Genomic DNA, 20,483 nt, shown 5'->3' with positions numbered 1-20,483 from the left:
CAGAGGGGCAGGAAATCACACCCCTTGCACCTTCCAAGGACTCCAAGTCCGGCACAGGGGTATCTGGGAACGGATTTCTGCCGGCCCAACCTTGGGGCCGCATTTGGCGGGAACTGGATCTGCCTTCACCTGCAGCCCTGCGGGGGATGTGATGGGAAGGGCTGGGAGAGGGGCGTCCCGGGTTGGGGGTAGTGGGTGAGAGGCCAGGGGAGGGGGCGCCCGGGAGCGCCCTGACCTCGCCGGCTGTCGGGAGGCGGGGGGGATGGGGGTTGGGGGAGAAGAGGGGAGCCTGGCAGCCAATGGGAGGGAGGATCTCGTTTCAAAAGGGATAACCCACAGCCAATGGGATCCTGGGGGAGCGGATCCTGCTCACTCCATTCAAGAATCCCAAGTATTCAAGATGGACGGCAGGGAGTGTGGAAGGAGAAAGGGGGCGAGGGGGAGAGAGCGAGATCGGCAGGGCGGAGGGCGCAGCGGCCGGCGGGCTCCGGCACCCTGGCCCCGGCTGGCGCGCAGAGGGGCGGCCGCGGGGGCCGAGCCGGCCCGGGAGAGGGGCTGGCGGGGTGCGAGAGGGCGTGAGGGGGAGCGAGGCCAGGGAGCGAGGCCAAGAGGGAGGGGAGGGCAGAGAAAGAGCCCGGGAAGGAGGAGGTGGCAGGCAGAGGAGCATAACGAAGAGCAATGTGTAGGTATCGGGAGCTCCCAGAAGGGTAACGCCACCGGTTTTCGGGTTTTCCTCTTTGGGCGAGGGGAGGGGGACGGTCTGGGCTCTCTTTTCCCCTCTTCTTTCTCCTCCACTCGTGGGCATCTCTTCTTTTTTTCCCTTTCGAAACCACCGTTAACTGGGAAGCAGGCATGGCCTGCTGGGGTGGCTTCCCTGTCATTTTCCGGCGGGACGTGCGGAGGGAAAGGGGTGGGGGCTCCGCCGGGCACGGCTGAGGCCGGGCGTGGGGGTGAGGCCGAGTGTGTGTGGGGCGCAGGGAACTCGGCGGGTGTGTTCAGGGGGACGCAGCGGCTGAAGGTTGGAGCAGGGCGGGGAGTTCTACATCTCGAGAAGTTGTGGGGTGAGCCAGGGGCTGTGCGCGGGTGAGGCCCGTTCTAGAGCTGAGTTGTGGGGTATCGGGGTGCGAGGACGTGGGGGCGCTTGCTGTTTGGGTCAGTGTGTAGTAAGGGCTGAGTTGTGCAGCAAGTACGGCTGGGAGTTTGTGTGCGCGCGTGTGTGGTCCAGCCTGGAGAGGGGTGTGTGTGTGTGGTGGGGGACGCCGTGGGGCGTTGAGGGAGAGCGCCCCTCACCCGCCACTTCCCCCTGCCCCTCTCATCCCATTCACAGAACGTGGCTTTCAAGACCCTCCTGGCCTCCTCCTCCTGTCGCCATGGCTGCGGGGAGGGGGTGGGAGGAGACTGTTGGGGCCGGCCCCTGCCCCTGCTGCTCCAGCTAACCCTCCACCTGCCCTTTCTCTCCCTTCCACAGGCTGGGCCCCATCCCCTGCTGCTCTGGGGGGGCAGGGGCCGGAAGATGGTGGCCAATGAGGAGGGGGAGTGGAGAGAACTTGAGCCGGGCCTCCCCTCCCCCATTTCCTCCCCGGTCTCTGGAAGGAGCTGGGGGATGGCTCCTGGGCCCAAGGTGGGGGAGGGGCCCTGCCTGCTGGTGCGTCGCTGGGCCCGCTCTGGAAAGAGTTGGGTGTGAGAGCTGAGGGGCTCTTGGCCCCAGCCCCTGTTGGAAAGATCTGGGCCCTCCTTGGTGAAGAGTCTCGCCTAGCCTCCCCGAAGCTTGCTGGGTAGCCCTGCCTTTGCCCCTCTGCCGCCTGTTGGCATGGTCCAGTTCCCAGCTGGGACTGGTTGGCCCAACGCAGGAGCAGAGGCCTGGTGAGTGACCCTACCGGGGCCTTGGTTTCCGTCCATGGGAACTGTGCAAACTGGGACCACGTTTGCCGATCGCAGGAACAAACTCGCCTGCTTCCTGAGGGGGTGGTAGAAGGCTGGAGGGGAAGCCCAGAGGAAGAGCTCCCAACTGGAACTCTGTCCTCCAGTGCTCCTGCTGCCTGTGATGTGGGGAAGAGGGCATCGCCCAGAGGCCTTCCCGGAACAGGGCACCAAGGAGTCACCCCACAGCCTCTGCTCCTCCGGGTTGTTGCACACAGTTGCCCAGGTCAGCGCTGGAGTCGGGCTTCCGGGGGAAAGTGCCACACTAGAGCTCCCACCCTTTGGCTGTGCAGGTGTCCCTCCAGGACAAGTCTAAAAATGGTTCTGGGTTTTAATCAGTCTCAGTATTTTTATCCACGGTTTAAGGCCCCTAGACTGGAGAGAGTTGGGGAAATTCTGGGTAAGCTTGAAAATTCCTTAACTGGAGTCCCTGGATAAAATAGGGAAAGTTGGTTCTAATCCCGCTGGCCGTGAAAGCCTGTCCTAATGCTCAGTAATAGGGAATCACCCTTGCCATTTTAATGTTGAATCCGCCAAGTGGATTTTGAAGGCTTCCGAGAGTAGATGAAGAGGTGAGGCTTCACCGCAGGTTCCGCCTCTGGGGTGGAAGCGTCGTCGTTGTCTGGGAACCTGTGACCAGACTTCCCCTCCTGTTGGTCCCGGAGGTACATCCATCTGAGGAGGTCCCCTTGATACCTGGAACTCGCCTTTAAACTAAAAAGAAGAGCGAGCTTTAGAGTAGGCAGGAATAGAGGGCTCTGTGGTCTTGGTCAGCAAGCTCCTTGCCAGAAGGGAACTGGCAGAGGTACAAGTCCAGATAAACAGCTACTTGCGAGTGTCCCCAAACTTTCGGGATTCCTACCAGTCACTTTCTGTGATGACTACCAAACTCAAAGTATCCCTTAGCTGCCTCCTTGGGCCCTGTTCCCCACCCCAAAACCTCAAGAAGGTGGACCCAGCGTTGGGAAGGGCATGAGGAAGGCAGAAGGAATGGAGAGAAAACAGGATTAATCCTGAGTAGGAAGGAAAACCGGACTGAAACGGGAAGGGGCATAGGGCGTGCACGAGAGCTGGGTGGGCCTGGGACTGGGAGAAGGGGCAGGGAGGCAGGCCCAGCATGTCTCTGCTGCGGGCCAGAGCTCTTTTCACATTGTGCTACTGTCTGCGCCTACCACTAGCAGTGCAATGTTAAAAGGGCATTGGCCACGTAGTGCTACCCAGCGCGGGCTGCCTCCTCCATATGGGTGCCAGTCAGCTACCCTGGTGGGAATCTGGGAACTCGCTATTGGGAGTCCTACTAATAACTCGTATTTATGGAAGCACTTCCAGGTGCCATCCATGCACTAAACACTTGATCCATTATGGCTGAACCCCCAATAACTTAACCAGTGAGAGCTCCATTTTACGGATGAAAACACTGAGAGCCAGAAAGGTTTTAAGCAGTATGGCGAAGCTTGTACAGCTCTTAATTCCAGAGCCTAGATAGGATCCTGTCCTAAGTGGACAGCTCAACCGTTCATCTTTTTGTAGACTTGTCTAGAGAGGTTGGAGTAGCTTCTCACAACTGAGATTTCCTGGGCTGAGGGGTGGAAGGGGTTGATGCCATCTGCTGGCTGTATGAGGGTATCTTCCAAAGTCACAAGCCTTTAATGATAGAAGTAGTAGTGGCTTGTTGGCTAAGAAGAGTCAGGGACTCAGCCCGGGATGGGAGGGTGGATGAAGTTTGGGAGAATCACTGGTAGAACCAGAGTAAAGCTCCATGAGAAGAGGGCACACAGGAAAGGCAAAGGGCTGACTTGAAAGGACTGTTCCCCAGGGACGAGGGCCTGTGTGCCCCTGGCCTTCCTCACCTGCAGCTCCTTCCCTGGCTCTTGGGGCACAGAAAGGACACTGTCTCCTGCAGTTCCCAACAGGTTGCCTCCTGGTCCCAGAGTAATTGATTACGATGCATCTTGAGGGGACACCTGTTTGGACATCCAAGATTTGGACAGCACTGCCCATGGCCACATTTTAGAGATTAAATAGGATCCCTTAGAAATTAAATAGGAGCCCACATGAAGGATTCTTCCAGGAGAGGTTACAAGGAACTTGAGAGGGTAACTATGCCATTTACTCCTGTTTCCCACAGTGCCTAGTTGGCTTATTAAGAACTTGTTAAGGGAAATTGAGGGAGAGGCAGATTTGGGGAGTTTAAGAAGGCAGTACCTGATTTTCAGGGTCAGCGCTGAGGACTCAAGAACCTTCTTGAACTTCAGTGCAAGAAGTGGGACCAGGGGGGAGAAAAGTGGGACTAGGGGGTCAAGGTTTCTGGGTCCCTTACTGAAACCTGAGAGGCGGCTTTCTAGGAATCAACAAGGATGCAGAAACTGAATAGGACAGACACCGCCCCACCCCTAGGCTTCTCGGATGGGATACTGGATGTCATTGCTTTGTGGTTTACCTTTACTGCCTTCTTAACACCTCTCTGCCTTCCACTTCTGCCCAGACAGCCTCTCCATTTTGATGCTGACAATGGTACTTGAGATGGTACGATTAGCTTTGTGTCCCTTACTTTAGTCTATTAACATTTCTATTTGAGCCTCTTCTGTGGGCACAAAATGGGCATCTAACGATGCCACTTGACTGTTAAATAAGCACTTTGCAGTGTTCCTCCAATGCCCTTGGGCTGAAATCTAGACTCCCTAGATGGTGTATGTACCTACCTGTCCTTCCTGTCATCTCACATCTCCCAGCCATTTAGACGTATAGTCCAGCTGTAGGAAATTTTCTCAAATTAAGCACAAGCCACTTGACACACAGTTTTCCCCTCTTCCCCTGTGCCCACCCAACTTGGAAGTGCCATCGTAATCACTGCTTCTGTGAATCCTTCCTTTACCCTTCAAATTTAGACTGCTCTCCTGCTAGCTGCCCAGCTTCTTGGAGCCCTTGTCCCCTTCTGGAACTCCCTGGTTGTCTTCCCATTACACAAAAAGTTGCGTGAGGTCAGGCCATGTTATCCTTGTGGCTACTGAATCCCCAGTGCTTACCACGATGCCTGGCAGGTAATAGATGCTCTGCACATAATATTCAATGACGAATGTCTGAAGATAAGCTAGTTTACAAAAAGATCCTTAGGATGTATACAGTCCTCCCTTCAGTTGGTGATGTAAAAACAATAGGAACTTCACATCGCTGTCAGAAATGCAGATGGGTCACAGTTGTATTGATGCTGATTTTGAGTTTGTCCAATTGGCATCAACTGCCAGAGCAGCCCCTTGGCAACTTGATTTTTCCTGTAAGTGTGGCCACAAGCTGACCAAACCAGGCTGAATGACAGTGGGACTAAGAACAGTCATCCTGGAAGGACCCTCATCCAGGTGTCCGATCCTGGATCTAGGAAAAACATCCGTTGTCAAGGGTCCCGGAGGACGCGAGCTAATTCGGATGCTTGCGCTGGAACATGGCTCACGAAGCAACACCATCCAAATGCCCAGCCTCTGCTAAAAGCTCAGGTGGGGTCATGCCGCAGACCAAGCAACTGCTGCCTCCTAGTGGTGTGACGGGTGTGGGCGTGTCAGACGGGAGTGCAGGCTATGTGCACAGGAAGGAGTCAAGAGGACAATGCCTCCCAGTTGATTTTCCGCTTTTTATTAAAAAATAGACCCAAACACTTTATGTATCATACAAAAGTTTCATTCGCTGGTGGCAGCCACGAGGAAGCTTGGCCCCCGTAGCGCTGATTTCCCACCTCCCCTCCAAGGGACTGCGTCCCGGGGAGCAGTGGCTGGGCCTTGGAGAATGCCGATGCCCGTGAAGACTGCTCGCTCTGGCAACCGCCAGCTGCGGGTGGGTGCTGTGCGGGGCAGCTTTGCTTACCCCACCCAGTGGCAAAGGTTAGCTACTCGAAAGTGCCTCTTTAGTGCCAAGATAAACTAACAAGTGGAGTGAGATGGAAACCTCTGATTTTATTTCCCAGGGCCTGGGGCCTGGGATTTGGGATTTTCCCTTCTACTCCCAAATCATCCTACAATGCGGGTGGTGGGAAACTTTACCCTCACAGACTCTGGTATCTGGCATCCGAGGCCAAAATTTCACTCCAACTCAGACATCTATTCTGTGGCCTAGGACCTATCAGCCCCATGCCTCACTGGGGTGGTGGGGGCGGCAGAAACGGATCCTGCCACAGTCCTCTAAGCCCCACCATCACCTCCAGCTTCATAGCCCTCGGGGCTAGAAGGACCTGTAACCATCCCTTACCCCCAGTTCTCTCCCTGACTGCTGCCAGCTTCTGAGCCTTGAACACCCCTGGGGTACCCCAGACCCCTGTTCCAAAAGGGGCCTGGAAGTGATGAGGTGGAGGAGGAAGGGTTGGTGGGAGCGGGGTTCCCCCAGGGGTGGGGCAGTACTCATGCTGGTATGGACTGCTTGGCAGGGCCAGAGGGCAGGTGTGGGGAGGGTGGGCATGCGGAGGAAGGGCACAGCCTGCCTGAGCCCCTCAGTCCCAACCGTTGTCCTTCACCATGTGTGACATTTCAATGATGTACTTCCCCTCCTTGTACTTCTGGCTCGTCTCAAAAGCTTGTTCCTGGTGGAGGGGAGGTAGTGAATGTAGGACAAAGCAGCGCCCAGACCCTCCTACTTCTGCTGTTACCCCTGCCCCCAAGCGCCTCTTCCCTACCACCCAATGGCCAGTTTAACCCACCTACTATATTACCTCCCACTTCCCTCTTTGGACCATGCAAAGTCCTGATGTGTGGTCACTGGGGCTTAGAAGCGCCTGGAGGATGGCCCCTATCCCCAGGGACTTACATATTTCCAGCCCAGGGTGGTTTTGCAGCTCTCGCAGAAAATATCCGCTACCGAGTGTAGCCCTGTGAGCAGGAGGCGCTGTTCAGCTGGCCCACAACCCACGTTGACCCTGTCTCAGGAAACAGGAAGACCCCAGCACCCAGTAGGGTCATTCTGTCAGCCCAACCCCCCAAACAGCCCGGAGGCACTTCCATCTGGAGAGAGCTTAACCTGCCACCTGGAAGCCCTGCCTCCAGCAATCCACCACCCCTTTATGAAAAGCTCCTGGACTTTCTTCCTCTGATGTGATTCCAATTTTGCCCACACTCCCCGCAAGAGAACGGCAGAAGGAGTTTTTGAACCCCTTTGCAAAGGAGAGGCAGAAGCAGAAGGTGCAGGGCCACCCTCTGACGGCTCCCCCGTTTCACCACGTTGGAAAACTATTCACACACACACAAGGAGAAAGATAGACTCACACGGAGTTAAACAGGTAGGCTCGGCCATGGCTCCCTTGGAAGGACTGTGGAGACACAGGACAGACAGTGACTACTGGGTAGCACTGGGCCCCACTGCCTGAATCCCCCAAGGGCCTGAAAGAAGGGGGGACGGGCTTGGTTGCCTCACCCCTACGTGAGTTTGGAAAATCCTGGTGGGAAAGAAAGGAGGGGAGCGGCAGGCTCCTCCCCACTTGCATACCTTGGAAATAAGCTCGTCGTGTCTGGCTAGGTGTGCACGGCAATGGACGCAGCTGTACGTGCGGTGGCAGCGGGGCAGGTAGCTGCGGAATGTCTTGGTGGGGAGGCAGGCAGGGCCCGGACCGGGGTCACAGCTGGGCATGGCGGGCTGCAGGACAATGCCCTGGCGGGCTGGAGGGGCAGGCGCCGTGCAGCCCCCACACAGACGGTCGCAGGTGAAGCAGCGGAGCAGGTTGGCTAGAGCCGTGTTTCGGGGCAGGAGAAGTGTGGGGGGGCTGCCCGGCCAGGGCCCCCCCAGACGTGAACCAGGTAGAAACGGAAGTCACCTGGGAAGAGGGGAGAGCCGTGATCTTGTGAGGAGCCCCTTCATAGGCAGTGGAGAAGATGGGGCTCAGCTCGCGCCTGCCCCTACTTCCCCATCACCATCAACCGTCCTCAGCGTTCAGTGGCTCTGTGTCTCCCTGTCCCCTGGATTCCCATCTGCTCTGGCAGCCGTTCCAGGCCTCTGGTGCCATAGCTAGGGAGGTGGTGTCCCTCCCTCCTGGGGCGGGAGCAGCCTCCACCATTTCCCACTGAGAGCAGCCCGCTGGCACAAACGCTGCCATGGGAGCAACGTCATCTGCCTGCTTCCAGATTTCAGTTCTTCGTGAGGATCTGCATCCCACAGGCACTGGTAGGCTCTGGGGCTCAAAGCCTTTCAAAAGTTGGGGATGCCTGGTGGTTTTTCTTACTGGTGGCCTCCGTTTGCCACACAATTGGTCCATCACTCTGTGTGGGAGGAAGGGGCGTGATGAGAACGAGGGAGAGGAGGCAGACAGGCACCCACGCTCTGCTGCTGCTGTCCTCTCCTGGGGCTGGGGGCCTGCACCCCGGGAATAGAGCTTCTTGCATGTCTCTCTTGGTACTAAGACCTTAATGTGGCCGTTACCCAGTCCTGCGCTTTGGTCCACTCATTCTGGCCCAGAAGCAGCGCCAGGCTGTCTTCTCAGACTCTGAACCCCTTGGTGTCTCTCTACTGTTCTCTTCTGTGACCTAGGCCTCAGTTAAGGACTTGAGCACCCAGCTGCTGGAGAGAGAGTATCTTTCGGGCAAACCTGCCAGCTGGAACCAATGGGAAATGGGGATGGCATCAGGGAGGCCAGTGCTCCTGAGCTCAGTATGGGCGCAAAGTCCACAGTGGGCAACAGAAGTGGGGGGACTCTCATATTTTCAAAACCTGTGCTCTGAGGCACAAGGCAGAGAGCATTTCCACCTTCTCCCAGGGGCAGGGTTAAGCAGCAGTGACTGTGGGTGGCAGATAATCGCTGGGTTCTGATTAGAAATCTTGAGGAAAATGTTGGTATCTGCCCAGACTCCAGCCCCAAGTGGCAGAGGGTGCTGGAGGCGGAGGATAAGGAGGGAGATGTCGTCTGCTGGCTGATAAGCAGGTGAGGTGCTGCCTTCTTCGTGGGGCCTTCGGGCCCTTGTGGGTGGTTTAGCCCGACTCGTTCAGAGGTGCCAGCTGGGTGCCCTGGCAGCACTAGACCACTAAGTAGAGCAGAGGCAGTGTGGCTCCAGGTAGCCGGGGCACACAGGCTCTCGTCCTGTCCTCTGTGGTGGCCACCAGTGCCCCAGCTGTTTCAGTCTTTCCTGGGGCCGTCAGGCAGTCTCTCCGCAAAACCCTGGGCAGAGACCATCTTCAGTTTCAGGTCTCTCCCCCTGGCTGGGCCCAGGAAGACACCTTGGGCTGAGTTCAGGGTGACATTGGGATCTGGCCGCAGGAAACAGGCCCTCTTCAGCACAGCAGCCGGACATGGCTCGCGTTCACTTGGCAGGTCTGCCTTCAACTTTGCCTTTGAGTTCCATGCTGCCGCGCTCCGCCTAGGACATCTTCTCCGAGGAGCCCGGGGATGGGGCCGACCCGGAGCCTGCTCCCCGGCTCCTTGCCCGGCCTCCGGCACGCCTCCCGCCCTCTCCCTGCTTCGCTGTCAAGCCCAGGAGAGGCTGCACAGAAGGCCAGAGAATCGCTCACAGGAGGGGGAGTAGGGGTCATTTCTTCCCCGTCTCAGATCACAGGGAGAAGCAAGCTGAGCAAATGACGGGGGAAAAAAAAAAAAAACACAGGCAAGCTGAGTGCTGGGGAGAGCAAGTTCCCCCAAGTGAGACGGGGCTGGACCGTGGAGGTGGGGGAGAGGGAGGGCCGGCGGGGGTGCTGAGCAACCGGCGCTGACAGCGGAGGCGCCGAGGGAGGCCCGAGCAGCCAGGTGCGAGTCCCGTGTTCTGGGGTGGGGGTGGGCGGGAGGAAGGGGGACACCTGCTCACCGTGGCTTTTCTCATCTGCCCTGAGGCTTCGAGCCCCCCTTCCCCGGGCTGGCTTTCCCAGCATGGTATGGTCCAAACAATTAGCCGCGCAGCCAGCTCCCCGGCGGGCGTTGGGGGTCTGCACCAGCAGCAGGACAATAAACAGTGAAGCCGGATGCTGCAGCCAAAGTTGCCGGGAAATAAGTGAGGGAACCAGAGCTTGGAGAGGGATGGAGGAGCAGAGAGAGAGGAGCAGAGGCAGCGGGGAGGGGGAAGGGAGGACAAAGGGTGGATGAATAATGCATTTGCAAAGGGGAGAAAGCAACACGCAGCAGGAGGAGGAAATTCGCAAAGGGGAAAAAAATTTCATTTGGAGAAGGGCTGCCCCCTCACCTTGAGGTCTGCTCCAGAGATCTCCGTCTATCTCTCTGTCTGTCTGTCTCTCTGTCTGTCTCTCTCTCAATCTCTCTGCTCACTCTTCTCTCTTCTCTCTCCGCGCCTTCAGTTGGGAAGGGGAGGGGGCGGGGGAGGGTAGTTAGGGGCTCGAGACTGGGGCTGCCCAGCTGGCCAGCTGCTGGGGGGCCAGAGGTTGTCGCTCGTCTGTACCTCGGTCTGTGGGTGAATGTAGCTGTGTGTTGTGGAACTGCATCATAACACTGTGAGTCATCCGTCCCCCCACCCCCCTCACCTCCCACGTCAGAGCGGGGCCGGGAGACACAGGAGGAGGGAGGAAGGGAGGGGGCAGGCATCGAGGGATGGGGCTGGGGGATGATGCAGGGGGGTGGGAGCCGAGGGACGGGATGGGGAGAAGGGGTGAAAGAGGAGAGGCCGGTTGCTGGGGAGGGAGGCAGTGCGGCCAAGGAGACAGAAAGAACCTGGGGGAAGGACAGGGCTGGGCAGGGATGGAGTAAGGCTGGCAGGGTGGAGGAGAGGAGATGGCAAGGCGGGTGATGGTGAGAGATGGATGCAGAGCCTCAGGCGCGTGCACACACATTCAAGATGACACATTTCCCATGTCAGTCCAGATGCCAGCCCTGACACGGGGGAAAGAAAAACATGTTAATTGTTGCATGTGGTGACCTGTGTCCCCAGGATTGTACCGGGCACCTCCAGGCCTCCGAGCCTCAGCTTAATACTCCTGAGGGAGCCACAGACCAAATATGACATCTCCCATACAGGAACCTCTTAGCCGCTACCTCCAAATTACCTGTGCTTCCTGAACAGAGACAGACACGTTACATAACGTTCTCTACTGGGCCGTGAACTTTCTGAGGCAGGTCCTCTGGGAAACTCTTCTCTGCATCCCAGGACTGCAGTGCCTAGCGCAGAGCCTCAAATACAGAAGGTGTTCATAAAACAGCAGTGCAGTTGCCTCTGCAGACGTGGTCCAAGCATCTGGCTTTGGTCTCCAAGGAACCTTGAGCTGGAATCCCAGCTCTGCCAAAATACTCACCAGGAACTACCCAGCAAGTTACTGATCCTCTTTATGCCCCAGCTTTCCTCTTCTGCTATATGAAGCTAACGATATTTACCTCATGGAGATGTGAAGTAACATGAGATAACACGGAAACACTCAAAAAGTGCCTGGCACATGACACTCAGCAAACAATAGTTATTGTTACTTCAAAACAGTGCCCCCAACTTAATACCCCTAAATCCAGAGAGGATTTACTATTAAAGTCTGATATTTCAAAAGACACGTACCAAATCTTACTGTCTTAATGAAGTCTTAATGTCTTAGTTTCTTAATGAAGAACTTAACCTTTCTGGTGCTATTTTTCTATCAGCTTCAACTTATATTTCGGTGGACTCAGAATCAGTTTCTAATGGAGTGCCACCCTGTGCCTGTCACTGAAGTATGGGGACACAGAACATATCCTCTAGGATAAAAATCCCAATTTAAAACAGAAGCTAACCTATGGAAAATAAAGATAGGGACTTAAAAAGGACTACTTGTGGGTGGTTTGTTTTTCTTTGCACATGTAAGGGGGGGGGATGTTACGGTAGGGAAATGTGAGTAATGGGAGACATTGCTAGCTGGGTATGAAAAAAGTAAAAGGACTTATAAATATTTAATAAGGGAAGATTCTGGGGCTTAAGGAAAATTTGAAATTTCAATGTGGGTACGTGAGTAATATTACTTGAGGTTTGGAATTGAGAGGGAGAACTGGCTAAAAAAAAGTGTTCTTGTCTGGACAGTAGAGGAGAAAGGAAATATAAGTGGAGGAATTTGAGTATCTGTTTTTGAGGAAAACAATGGGAAGTGGAGAAAGGGAAGGTGAGTAAATCTTAGGGCAAGGATGGAAAGTTTGGAAGCAAAAAAGGATTACTAAATCAGTTAAATTAACTCAGGAAGAAAATTATCGAGGATTTAGCTGGAGAGGATAATGAAAAAGACATCTGAGGACAGTATTCTGGGGGGTTATTGTAAGTGGACATGACAGGAGTGCTTGGTGAAAGACTGAAAGGGAGAAAAGAGTGTAGGCAAGCTCAGATGCTTTAAATGTGCCCCAACTCTTTCTGTGTTTAAGAAGCGAAGTGGAGAGTAGTCTAAGGGTTGGGGGTGATGGTGGTGGTGGTGGTAGTGGGGTTGTTCTCCCTAAATTCAACTTGAGATGGTTATACAATATCCAAGTAAAGATGACCTTCAGATAATTGGGAGAAAGTGCCTCAAGGGAGAGCATGTGGAGAAGAAACAGATCTGGGAGAGAGACTGCACAGCAACAAGAGAAGATACGCTCACTCAGGGAGATTTGCAACTAGAAGACTGGAACTGAATTTTTGAAAAATGGTGAAAGATAACTAGAAGATACCTAAGAGTTAACTGGAGAACTAATGTATGCATGGTGAATGAGTGAAATAATTAAAGCAAACCATCAAAGAAAAAAAACACAAGAAGTGAGGGTGGCGCTGCTTAGAAAGTGAGGGCTAAGGAGGAAAAGGGCCACCCAGAAAATCACCCCAACCTGGATTCACCATGGGAGCTGGACTGAAAAAAGTACTCATCTGTAAAGTACAGGTGACAATTATAGTATTTTCTTCACAAGATTTTTGTGAGGATTAAATGAATTTACACCTGTAAAGCCCACAGGACAGTATGGCATCTAACACTATGTGTTGCTATTATTATAATAACTGGACTCAGACTCCAAAATCTTGGGTTTGAGTCCTAGCTTGGGCAAGTCCCTTCACCTGTCTTTGTCTCCTTCCTTATCTGAGACTGGGGATAATAAAATTGACTTTACAGGGTAGCTGTGAAAGAAGATAGCTGAAAAGGCTTTGAAAAATGTTAATTACTGTTCAGATGGATGATGTTATTGTAGCTCCCCCTCCCCAACCTATAATAAAATCTTAAAAGCTAACATCAGATGTTTTCTGTTGCAGGTATTGTGCTTAGTACTTTACCTGTATCATCCCACTCAGTCTTCAAAACAACTTTAAGAGGTTGGGTACTATTATTATCCCTATTTTACAGACAAGAAACTGGATCTCAGAAACTTTAAGCCTGTGATTTGCCCAAAATCCCACAGCGAGCAAGTGGCATAGCAAAGAATACAAGATTCCAAAGCCCAAGCGCGTAAGAGGAGGATTATAGACAAGGTTCAACCTGTTGCCTGTTGGGTAAATGACTGAACTTGGATAACTGTCAGGGCTTTAGGGAAGGGAACTTTGTCCTCAACAAAACGCCCAGCTGTCCAGGAGGGAGGTTGTTGGTAATGACTTGTAGACTGACTGGAAGAAAATTTTGGACTTCCATTTTTTTTTATCAAGGTGTCATTGATAAACACTTTTATGAAGGTTTCACATGGAAAACATTGTGGTTACTACATTCACCCATATTATCAAGTCCCCCCCATGCCCCATCGAAGTCACTGTCTTGGACTTTCATTTTAAAAATCTTTTTTTTTTTTTTTAATGTCCTCAAGGTACCAAGCACTGTGTGAGGTATGGGATGACAAACCAGGATAACCTCAGGCTGTTTGCCTTCACTTTTCCTACCCCTGGGTGTCCTCTTGTCCCAATGGGGTTTTGCCAAATTCCCCAACTCCAGGGAAGCACGCGATCTTGGGAACCAGACCGTGAACCTCCTCTCCCGCCCACGATGCCTTCCCCTCCCGGGCTGCAGGAGAGTGGAAACCCGGGGGCGAGAGTCCGCTCGCGTCTCTCCCAGGCAAACGTTGGCCCTTCGGTCTGTTCCGCCCCTCGCGGGGGCGTAACCATCACGCCTTCCACCTCCCTCCGTCCGGCTTCGCAAGTAATGACGGCCGCCGCCCCTTCCACTTTTGGTGTCACGATCAAAAACAATCCTTTAACTACAACTCCCAGAAGGCAGAGCGGCTGCGCGGCCTCAACCCCTCGCGGCTGTTCCAGCGCAAACTACATATCCCAAGAGCCATCTCGCGAACGCGCCTTCTCCACTACGCAAGTGCGGAACTGGTTTCGCGTCCGGTGTGGGTCTGGGAGAGGGCGGTTGGATGTTGGGCTTAGATTCCCCCTGGGAGGGCTTCTCGGTTTTCCGGTTTGGGCGTGTGGCGGTGCAGGTGAGATAATAAACCCGGGAATGCAGCTGTCACTATTGTGCGGCCTGGGCAGATTTCGGTGTCTGGGAGGCTGGGGTAAGTGGTGGATGTAGAGCTGCGGTCCGGGATAGGAAATCATTCTTCAGTATTCCTCGGCGTTTTCTGGTGTACGAAGTGATCTTTTTCCTCCTAACAGTCCAGGTTAATCTCCAGAACACTATGTGTGAGCAAGTGTGCTTCCAGTTGACACAGGAGGAAAAGGTTTAGAAAGGTTAAGTGATTTACCTAAATCTGCTAGTAGTTGCTGAGCGTGGCCTTAATGCTTTTTTCTAAGTCCAAACCCGGTATTTTGTGCTTTGCATTCGGATTGCAGATGCGCTTGTTGACTGAAAGGGTTGGGGAGTGGGCATCTGTTGCCTTCTCAAGTCGAGGGTGTCCCAGAAGAGGGATGAAAGGAGCGATGAAGGTGATGTAATCAAGTCTTGTGTCAGTCTGTAGATAGTTTTCTTATGTCTGGAATATTTAAGGTTGTCAAGCCCTATTCTAGGTTCTACAGATACAGCAAGAAATAAAAGTGCCCAATTCTTACATTCTGGTAGGGGTAGACAGATAATAAGCAGATAAATAGCGAGAGAGTTGCTTATCAGAGATAGGGAGAAAAATAAAGCAGCTAATAAATCTCCATTGGAGATTGCTGAACAGAGTCTTAACTTACGTTTAGATCTGCTATTTAATTTGTGTTCTAGGCACAGCAGCTACTCAGAAAAGATGGGAGAGGAGGCCAACGATGACAAGAAGCCAACAACTAAATTTGAACTCGAGAGAGAAACAGAACTTCGCTTTGAGGTGGAGGCATCTCAGTCAGTTCAGTTGGAGTTGCTGGCTGGCATGGCAGAAATCTTTGGCACAGAGCTGACCCGAAACAAGAAATTCACCTTTGATGCTGGTGCCAAGGTGGCTGTTTTCACTTGGCACGGCTGTTCCCTTCAGCTCAGTGGTCGCACTGAGGTGGCTTACGTCTCCAAGGACACTCCTATGTTACTTTATCTCAACACTCATACAGCCTTGGAGCAGATGCGGAGGCAGGCAGAGAAGGAAGAAGAGCGAGGACCACGGGTGATGGTAGTGGGCCCCACTGATGTGGGCAAATCCACAGTGTGCCGTCTACTGCTCAACTATGCAGTGCGTTTGGGCCGCCGTCCTACCTACGTGGAGCTAGATGTGGGTCAGGGCTCTGTATCCATCCCTGGTACCATGGGAGCCCTCTACATTGAGCGGCCGGCAGATGTTGAAGAGGGATTCTCTATCCAGGCCCCTCTAGTGTATCATTTTGGCTCCACCACTCCTGGGACCAACATCAAGCTTTATAATAAGGTCAGAACCAGGGGGTGGAGGGAAGGGCTGCTTCAGGGCAGGAAGATATTGCAGAAGTTTGCTAGTTAAAACTAGGCATCTCTTTGCTCCCTCTCAGCTGGTATTACTGCTACATGATTTCGGAAAAGACAGGCTCAAGTATAAGTCTGAAGATGGTTAAATGTTTCTGTGGACCTATCCTTAAACAATATATTAAATTTTTACTTATGACATGAAATAGGAAACGGAAGAATCAACATAAAAACTAAATCCTTGTTGTGGATTATAACCACAGCCATTAAGAATGTCATTTTTCTTGTACCAATACCACTTATTCTAAAGAAGGACAAAATAGCTATGGGTTTGTTTGTTTTTGTTTTTTTCCCCCCTCACCTTGATCCTTTCTTCTGCAGATTACTTCTCGTTTAGCAGACGTGTTCAATCAAAGGTGTGAAGTGAACCGAAGGGCCTCTGTGAGTGGCTGTGTCATTAATACCTGTGGCTGGGTCAAGGGCTCTGGTTACCAGGCCCTGGTGCATGCAGCCTCAGCCTTTGAGGTGGATGTGGTTGTGGTTCTGGATCAAGAACGACTGTACAATGAGTTGAAGAGGGATCTGCCTCACTTTGTCCGAACCGTGCTGCTCCCTAAATCAGGGGGTGTTGTTGAGCGCTCCAAGGACTTCAGGCGGGAATGTCGGGATGAGCGTATCCGTGAGTATTTCTATGGATTCCGGGGCTGTTTCTATCCCCATGCCTTCAATGTCAAGTTTTCAGATGTGAAGATCTACAAAGTTGGGGCACCCACCATTCCAGACTCCTGTTTGCCTTTGGGCATGTCTCAGGAGGACAATCAGCTCAAGCTAGTACCTGTCACGCCTGGCCGAGATATGGTGCACCACCTCCTGAGTGTTAGTACTGCTGAGGGCACAGAGGAGAACCTTTCTGAGACAAGTGTGGCTGGCTTCATTGTGGTGACCAGTGTGGACCTGGAGCATCAGGTGTTTACAGTCCTCTCTCCAGCCCCCCGCCCACTGCCTAAAAACTTCCTTCTCATCATGGATATCCGGTTCATGGATCTTAAGTAGAGATCAGCAGGGAGGCGGGGAGCCTTGCTGCCTAGGGCATAGAGATCTTTAGGCCATCACCAAAGGCAGATGGGTGAGGTATAAGAATCTATTGAGGCCAGGCTGATTAGTAAATGCACTAACAGAAAGCATGTAGTTGACCTCTTAAAACCTCCTCTAATCTTGGGCCAAAAGGAAAACCATGAGAATATAATTGGTTTCTTAGCTCACCTAAAGTGCCACTTTTAAAGTCCCTAAAGAATCCTGTTTCTTTCACTGTGCTACTGTGTGGACTGATTTTTAGGAGGGATTTTTAAAATCACTTTTATATTCTGTATATAGTGTTTGTTACTTATCCACAATGAAAGAGAGAATTAGAAGGACTCCTTCCAATAAAGTTCAAACTTGGAAAAGAACAAATATTTTAATAAATATTTTATTTTTGCCATATCACAGAAGTTGGTATAATTTTTTAAAATTGTTTTTTCCCCTGTGCATTATAGAAACATTATTAGAGAGATTTATTGCTTAACACTTGAGAGGAAAGCCAAGAGCCCACTTGTGAGCCAAGCAAGTGAATTCTAATGGTGGGTCCCCTTCCCTCTGCACTTAGGTAAATAGATGCTAAATCTGTTGTTAGTGCTGGGCTTACTGTGAGGAACTGAAGAGGTTGGTGATAAACTTGGGATGAGATTTCAAATCTAATAATTTTCCAGAGATAGCTCATTTCTCTCAGCTGCAGCTGTCTTTCCTGTTGTCTGACTGGAACCAGGCCCTGATTTAAAGTACAGGTTGAGCTTTCAGCTGGTAAGAAACTCCGAAAGCCTATTCTCTCTGATCTCTTGCAAATGACTTATATTCCTACTTTGGACTTGGATTATTGAGTGGGTATCTGGTGCCCTTTATCCATTCATTCTTTCCACAGATATTTATTGAGCATCTACTACTATTTACCAGGAACTACTCTAGATGGGCAACAAGATGGATTAAAGTCTTAAGGAGCTTACATTATAGAATAAACACAAAGGCAAGTTCTATGGGGATTTAATTGGGTGATATGAGACAGAGTGACTGGGAGGCTACTTAAGAGTGGGTGGGCAGGAAAGGCCGCTCGTGAGCACACATTTTGAGTTAAGACCTGAATGGATGTGTGAAATTGGGGCAAAATCTTCCTGGTAGAGCAAACGGTGCAAAACCCAAAGAAAGGGAAAAGCTTGATGTGTTTGATTAAGGGTAAGGCCTATGAGGTTGGAGTGTAGTGAGTCAAGGGGAGAGTGGGAAAAATTGAAGCTGTGGCCTGCAAAGACCAGACACTTGAGGCCCTTTGTAATCTAAGAGCATTGGGAAATAATGGGGACGGGTGGTGTCTTTGTTGTTTCAGGCCACTATCACGAAATACAGACTGAGTGGCTTAGAAACAGGAGAAATTTCTCAGTTCTGGGGACTGGAAAGTCCAAGATCAAGGCACCAGCATGGTCACATTTCTAATGAGTTGTAGACTGCCTACTCCCAGCTGTGTCCTCACACAGTAGAAATGGAGCCTCTTATAAAGGCACTAATCCCGTTCACGAAGGTTCCACCTTCATGACCTTAAGCACCTCAATGCCCCACCTCCTAACACCATTTTGGGGATTAGGATGTCAACACAAATATTGGGGACAAAACATTCAGACCATAGCAGGTGGTTAAACAGAAATGATGTGATCTAAGTTATATTTTGAAAAGATCACTGGTACCTGGAAAATGGATTCTAGAGGCCAGACACAAGACTTTTGTGGTAGTTTCAGTGAGAGAACTGATAGGAGAATTAGACTAGGGCAGTAGAGGTGGAGTTGGTGAGTAGATTGCCTTGGGGTATTTTGGAGGTAAAATTGATAGGACTTGATGGGAGTGGTTTAAAAAAGTGGAATCAGAGATGAATCCTACATTTTTTACTTGAGTAACTAGATTGAAGATGAGATTAGGAAAACTCAGAGCAGATAAGGGAATATCAAGAGCTCTACTTTGGCAGTAAGTTTGAGCTGTGTATAGTTATCAATATGGAGATGCCATTGTAGACAACAAGAATCTGGAGGGTTGGGGAAAGTTAGGACTGAAAGCTCATGGGAGCTATTGGCCTCTAGAGGACATTTAAAGCAGTGGTGTTGGATGAAGTCACTTAGGGACTGTGTAAATGGAAATGAGGCAGAAGATGGACTCTTATTTTTTATTAAGGTATTATTGGTATACTTTTACGGTTTCACATGAAAAAACAATGTGGTTACTACATTCACCCGCTATTGTGTCCCTCCCGTACCCCATTGCAGTCACTGCCCATCAGTGTAGTAAAATGCCACAGTCATTATTTGCCTTCTCTGTGCTACACTGGCTTCCCCTGGATTCCCCCACATACCATGTGTGCCAATCATAATACCCCTGAATCCCAGAAGATGGACTCTTAAGGCACTCCAAATCAGAGATAACTATAGACAACTCTTTAAAGAATGTTTTGCTAAGAAAAGTTGTGGGATGTGGGGGAATATGGGGTCAAGTGAGGGTCTGTTGTTTTTTTTAGGTAGGATGACAACATATCAACAGACTAAAGGGAGAGAATTTACTAATGGTATGAATGTGTTCTTGACACCTTTTTTCAGTTTTTCATTTTTCAAAATGTCAAAAATTTCAGGAGAAAATGCAGGAGTGAAAGGGATGAGATCCAGATTACAAAGGGGAGAAACTAACCTTTAACCCAAGCAGAGACATTTCATATAGACAGGAGGGAAGGCAGCCATATTAAACATAAAGAAGTCATTGGTTTTGATGCTGAAAGACAGGGCATTCCTCTCTGCACCTAAACCTAAAGGTAGCATTTTGTTCTTGTCTGCCTATTTAAACGATCCTGTGGTTTGCCATCTATAGGCAGGAGAACATGCAAATGAAGAGGATTTAAAAATACATCAACTACACTAGGAAAACTATATTAATTGATATACATAGCAAAGTAACTTATTTGAGATTTGGTGGTCTGACTATCCCATTGTAAATTTTAGCCAAAAGTTTTGCCATGCAATACCTCTCAGAAGTGGCTGGCAGTTTAAACCTTATGTTCTATTAAATGTATTTCCTAGGAAACATCTTACATGATCCTAAGGAAAACTGGACAAGAAAATGGAATCTCTAACTCTTGGGATAGTGATTATGCCGCAGTTGGTGCTTATCCAGCTAGGAGCTTGGTATCCTGTAGTCGTGTCCCAGGGGTTTAATATGTGTGATTGTATGGTTGGAAGGTCGAATTTTTATTCCCATTTAGCACTGTCTAACCAAGAGACAAAACAATTTACAGGTTCTTACAGTGTTGAAAGTAGGAAAAGAAAGATTCCCAATTTGTGAAGTTAGAAGTAAGTCCTAATCCAAGGCAATTTGCAGTGTTAAAATCCAAGAAATATACAATAGAAAAATGAAATTGTTTCTTCCTAAGGAAACGTGATTTGCAGATAGAAAAGCCTCTAGAAATAGATGAAACACTGTGTCCCCAATAATACCTTAACTTTACCTCTTATAAAGTATTTTAAAGGTCTCGTTTTTCAATACACACTGTCATTAAAGAGAACTCTATAGAGTGCGTTGCATTAAATGGTGGACTGAAGCCCTTAGCAAGGATGAACTAGAACTTGATATGCCATGTCAGAGAAGGAACTAGATTAGACTCCAATAAACAATTTACCTCTCTACCATGTTGCCTAAAGTATCACCACAGTAAAGCAGCAGCATTTAACACCAAACCCGAGGAGAGACCGCAGGATTCAGGATCACACTTTACATGGGAGGAACCTTTACAGAAGTGGCTGGTGGAACACTTATTTGAAGATAATTATGTAATACCCAGAGCTGCTTTCCAGAGAGAA

At 50.8% G+C, this 20,483-nt stretch overlaps 2 protein-coding genes across 6 annotated transcripts; one reads left to right on the top strand and one right to left on the bottom strand.

Moving 5' to 3' along the window:
• Positions 1–5,527: 5,527 nt before the first annotated feature.
• On the bottom strand, positions 5,528–10,347 carry YPEL4 (yippee like 4). 2 transcript variants are annotated; one of them, XM_036880390.2, is made up of 6 exons: positions 10,056–10,347; positions 9,684–9,840; positions 7,384–7,708; positions 7,164–7,207; positions 6,709–6,817; positions 5,528–6,484 (listed from the first exon to the last, which is right to left on the bottom strand). In XM_036880390.2, exons 3-6 carry the CDS (start codon positions 7,522–7,524, stop codon positions 6,395–6,397), a joined length of 384 nt encoding a protein of 127 aa, XP_036736285.1. In that variant the 5' UTR covers positions 7,525–7,708; positions 9,684–9,840; positions 10,056–10,347; the 3' UTR covers positions 5,528–6,394. The 2 variants fall into 2 exon arrangements, with proteins under 2 accessions (XP_036736285.1, XP_036736284.1); XM_036880389.2 differs by lacking the exon at positions 9,684–9,840.
• CLP1 (cleavage factor polyribonucleotide kinase subunit 1) lies at positions 7,725–17,066 on the top strand. 4 transcript variants are annotated; one of them, XM_036880387.2, is made up of 3 exons: positions 7,725–8,809; positions 14,929–15,556; positions 15,949–17,066. In XM_036880387.2, the coding sequence occupies exons 2-3, from the start codon at positions 14,951–14,953 to the stop codon at positions 16,618–16,620; spliced, it is 1,278 nt and encodes a 425-aa protein (XP_036736282.1). In that variant the 5' UTR covers positions 7,725–8,809; positions 14,929–14,950; the 3' UTR covers positions 16,621–17,066. The 4 variants fall into 4 exon arrangements, with proteins under 4 accessions (XP_036736282.1, XP_036736279.1, XP_036736281.1 ...); XM_036880384.2 differs by lacking the exon at positions 7,725–8,809 and adding an exon at positions 14,073–14,203; XM_036880386.2 differs by lacking the exon at positions 7,725–8,809 and adding an exon at positions 14,127–14,278.
• Positions 17,067–20,483: the final 3,417 nt, after the last annotated feature.

Source organism: Manis pentadactyla, chromosome 9 (genome assembly GCF_030020395.1).
Source record: "Manis pentadactyla isolate mManPen7 chromosome 9, mManPen7.hap1, whole genome shotgun sequence".
Taxonomy (NCBI): domain Eukaryota; kingdom Metazoa; phylum Chordata; class Mammalia; order Pholidota; family Manidae; genus Manis; species Manis pentadactyla.
Note: the sequence above shows the minus strand (reverse complement) of the source record. Positions and strands in the feature narration are given on the sequence as shown.